Raw genomic sequence first — 4,344 nt, forward strand, 5'->3', positions numbered from 1 at the left:
TGTGATAAACTAGTAATTTTACTGTCCTTCGTTGACGGATTTATATATTATATGTATGTATTATGAATTTAAAACTGGTTTTAGTCATGATATGGCTGAAATATTGCCGATGTGACGATAAATATTAACTCACTCATTCACTAATTCTGACAATCCTGAAACCTATTATCACCAAAGACGACTTTTATATTCTGCTAAACCATTTTTAATAGCTCACAACACGGACATCCTTTGTAATACAAGAGTCTTACCACCTGGGACAATTACTGCTGCATATTGATAAACCCGCTTATGTAACCTGAACTGTAATAACACTGCAAGGCCCACATATATATCAAATATATATATCCATTTATAATAAGACTCATGCATATGTACATTAGCTTTTCAGTATTTGAATATCGGCCTGCTCATTATGCTTGCGTGGAAGTCACGTCACGCCGTTATCATCCTGCATGCTCTGTACGAAGCATGCTTTCAGCGAACAATTTGGGAAGTGACTCATATATACAAACTGCAACATGATCTGACAAATGACCATCTGTTTGCGTGGATTTGTTCAGCTGATTTGAATTGTAAGTATGCCATACCTTTACTGTGTTATTTTGACAATCACGAGACACTGACTACAGTTTCATTGTAATCTTCGGGAATGACAACAGGTGTCCTACTCTGATAACCAAAGGGATGGCATCAATCCTGCTGGCAATTCATGTAGGAAGCAAAAGCACTGTAAGCCCCCTTGATTCCTAGTAAGGTGGCCAAACGTTGGTTGTTAGTGGCTGATTGCCTGCTTGTAATCGATAACAATGAATCTATTAATTATCTGTCTATCGTCAGGTTTTTAAAACTATGATATACCTAACGATTTTGCTGTTTTTGTCGACAGATGTTTTATCATGAATACCTTTTTACATCTCTAAATGGCTGGAATATTGCTGACGCTATGTAATATTCTAACTCTCTCACTACCATTCTTAACACCCCACCACTTCCGTCTCCCTCTTCAACAGAATGCGTCTGCCTGATATTCTGTCAAATTGTTGTGATCAAATAGCACCTTGCCCCACTTCTATTTCGCAAAGAAATATTCATTTCTTTGTGAAACGCGTTATGGAATGGCAGCACGTATATCAGATCGATGCAGGTTGTTTTTTACATTTACATATATTTATATGTCAAGTTTCGTTACAGGTGTAAACCTATGCTAACCATGGAGAGCAATCAGGAGAGTGATGTAGGAGTTCCCATGACAGAGTTAGATTGTCCAGGAGGAGATAGAAGTGAACCTACACGACAGAGAGACTCATGGAGCAGACATCTGGACTACATGCTGACAATGGTTGGCTACTGTGTTTCATTAGGAAACCTGCTGAGATTCCCCTATATCTGCAACAGAAACGGTGGAGGTAAGCCTCCAGTGGTATCTGTATAATATACGATGCCATCTTGTAAACGTGGTATTGGGTCCAATAAATATCTGTGTGATGTTGCATTTACCAGAAACCATCTTCTACACCCAATATTAATTGATTCCATTGAGTTAAAAGATGTATCATCTAATGGAGGGTGTTATCGGTGCAATAAAGCTATCTGTAAACTTGGTATCCAAATCTGATAATCTGCAAATTACGTCAATCCACGAACTACATTATCAAAACTCCATACATGCCGTGCGAATCCTAAAACGTTTAACATTTCATTGATGACGTCGTCGCGAGTTTACGGTGCGTCGACGAGTTTGTAAACAAACATGGCTGCCCCCATTATCAATACTGGTGATCTGTAGAATTGGTGACAGAGGTTCTGGAGTCGTTACTGCCGTAATTGGAAAACATGAAACGGAGAACTTCGTTCAACTTAAAGGTACGGATTATGAGGCACGAGCGACAGCCTATCGTCTAAGATAGGTACCAAACAAGGATTTCGATCTATCGATCACAACAACGAATCGATTCCTTCAGGTATCAGAAACTGATTACCCGCAATGAAAATAGAAACACTACCTAGAAAACCCTGCCTGATGTTGTTGTTCTTTTTGTACAGAAAGATTATGTTTTAGGTATGAGAAATGTTTTTTGCACTGTATTAGCTTCTAGTCACAACCATATGCGGCCGTCGTGAACGACCTTCTCCTTGGTGTACCACTAAGTATTCTTACGCGAATGCTCAATTCTCTTCATATGTAAATTCACGTACGAAGTGCATCTTTTTTAGTAATTGAGTAATTTTCAGATTGACATATGCTAAAGAGATTATTAACCGAGTGTGTTTCCGTATCATTAATATCATATATTAAGAATAAAAATATTATGCTCGCCAAAGGAATAAAAAATGTATTATGCGAGCCTTTGGCGAGCATAATACATATTTTTATTCCTAATATAGGATATTAATGATACGGAAACACACTCGGTTAATAATCTCTATGTATCCTACACTTGTAATTATGTGATGTACAACTAAGAAATGTGTGTGTACCTGGAAAATATGAACGCAAGGCTGAATAATTGCGAAGCGCTTTTCCATATATTTTGCAAAATACTTGGTTGTATCAAGAAACGCGTTTTCCATGCATTCATTCGATACCAAAGAACGTGAATATAATAAACGTCTTGATACCAGCCCGCTAGTGTTCAGTCGTCTCGCTTTAGGCCCTTGACCATTCCCCCTCAGGACGCCATCCACCATGATATTGCTGGAACTGGCCTAAAATGGCAGAATGTGTACTATAAATGTGTGATGTGGAACGGTGTGTTTATGTGAGATATGTGATCTATGGAACAGGCCTAAAAGTGGGGCAAACTCCAACATTCCCATTCACCCACTTTGAACTTCGTTTGTCGTATCGATTTAAATTCTAATCGAGTTTTCTTATAATTATATTCATATACATGTTTCTTCCAGGAGCTTTCCTGATCCCATTCATCTTGCTACTGCTCATTACCGGATTTCCAAGTTTCTTCTTAGAATCGATAATCTCTCAGTTCTCGGGAAAGGGCGCCAAACAAGTTTGGAGCTTTTGCCCTTTGTTTAAAGGTCAGCAAATCTATTTGCAATGAATATTATATGTTGTTTTCTCACTGACCATCTAGAACATTCAACGTAAAAAGTTGAATGGCTTCTTGAACGAATATATTTCCGTATTTTACCACAATGCATTAAGTAATATCCAGAATTATCAGAATCTTAAGCCTTCACAAATCACAAATTATTATCTGATTTTAGCCTACCTTTATATCCAACTCTCACAAGACACATCCACGCAGACACCTGTCTTCGAAATTCCGTGGTAGAACAGGTTCCTATCAATCAATAGAAATTACAAATGGTGAGTGAGTGAATGAAAATTTTACGTCGCATGGGCAAAATTCAGCCATATGTTACGAGAATTTGAAAATAAATATTAAATGTACTTCGAAAATGAAGCCCGTCATCTATAGACAGTACAATCACTAGATTATCAGGTATACAATTGAAAAGCATAAATCACTACTCAACAACACCACCCATAAACGGACGATATTTAGTCAACAACTGAAAGTGTATCACCATACTATAAACCACAGGGATGTGCTACCTGAATCGCCCCTGGCTGGATTTAAACCATCCCCTCGGTAACTGCTGACAATGGATGAGTCAAGCCAAATTTTGAATAAAACATGCGTCACATTTAAACTCTGGCATACATATGGACATTTCAAATGGTGAGACGACTAAACTGAATAATTACACTATGCATTATCTGACACGTGACTCAATTGTCACCATATTATGGAAATGTCACGGTCACGTTATGCTAACCCAGGATAAAGATATACAGTGGAAACCCGATAAGTAAAATTTCAAGGGACTTGCCAAAAGTGTTTATTTGTCAGGTAGTTTACTTATTAAAACTTATCAAAACCTGCAAATGACAACCATATGCATGTATATGTTTCCAACAGAATAACAGACACCATTTGTAACTAATATGACATGTTTTATTCCATAAAATTACATTGAGTAAAGTAATACATTTATAATACAAAGCAATATCAAACATAATCAAACAAAATATTTCAGTCACAGTCTAGCTTAGAACTCCACAAAAGCTGTCATGAGGGATTGTCTCCTGGCAAGCATCTTTTCATTTCCTTCTCGGCACCATGTTGTATCCTGTCATGACAGTTTCTACATCGTCTTGCAAAATCACGTATATGTGTATATTGTTCAATCAGGGATTGGGGTTGGCGCAGTAGTAGTTGCATGTTCTTACATGCCCTACTACAACCTCTTCCTGGCCTGGCCCATCTACTACATGGTGAAGTCCTGCTCCAGCGTCCTGCCCTGGACAACGTGTAG

At 38.0% G+C, this 4,344-nt stretch overlaps 1 protein-coding gene across 1 annotated transcript; it reads left to right on the forward strand.

The window, feature by feature from the left end:
• Window positions 1–492: 492 nt before the first annotated feature.
• On the forward strand, window positions 493–4,344 carry LOC124258827 (sodium- and chloride-dependent creatine transporter 1-like). The gene is made up of 5 exons (XM_046692923.1): window positions 493–575; window positions 1,195–1,409; window positions 2,908–3,039; window positions 4,221–4,237; window positions 4,321–4,344. Exons 2-5 carry the CDS (start codon window positions 1,205–1,207, stop codon window positions 4,342–4,344), a joined length of 378 nt encoding a protein of 125 aa, XP_046548879.1. The 5' UTR covers window positions 493–575; window positions 1,195–1,204.

The sequence above is a fragment of the Haliotis rubra genome, unplaced genomic scaffold, assembly GCF_003918875.1.
Source record: "Haliotis rubra isolate DU_JTF1 unplaced genomic scaffold, ASM391887v1 Scf1177, whole genome shotgun sequence".
Taxonomy (NCBI): Eukaryota; Metazoa; Mollusca; class Gastropoda; order Lepetellida; family Haliotidae; genus Haliotis; species Haliotis rubra.

Coding starts and splice junctions, on each gene's coding strand:
- LOC124258827 (XM_046692923.1), top strand. CDS start 1,205: ATGCTAACCATGGAGAGCAATCAGGAGAGTGATGTAGGAGTTCCCATG. Junction 1,410..2,907: donor CTGCAACAGAAACGGTGGAG/GTAAGCCTCCAG, acceptor TGTTTCTTCCAG/GAGCTTTCCTGATCCCATTC.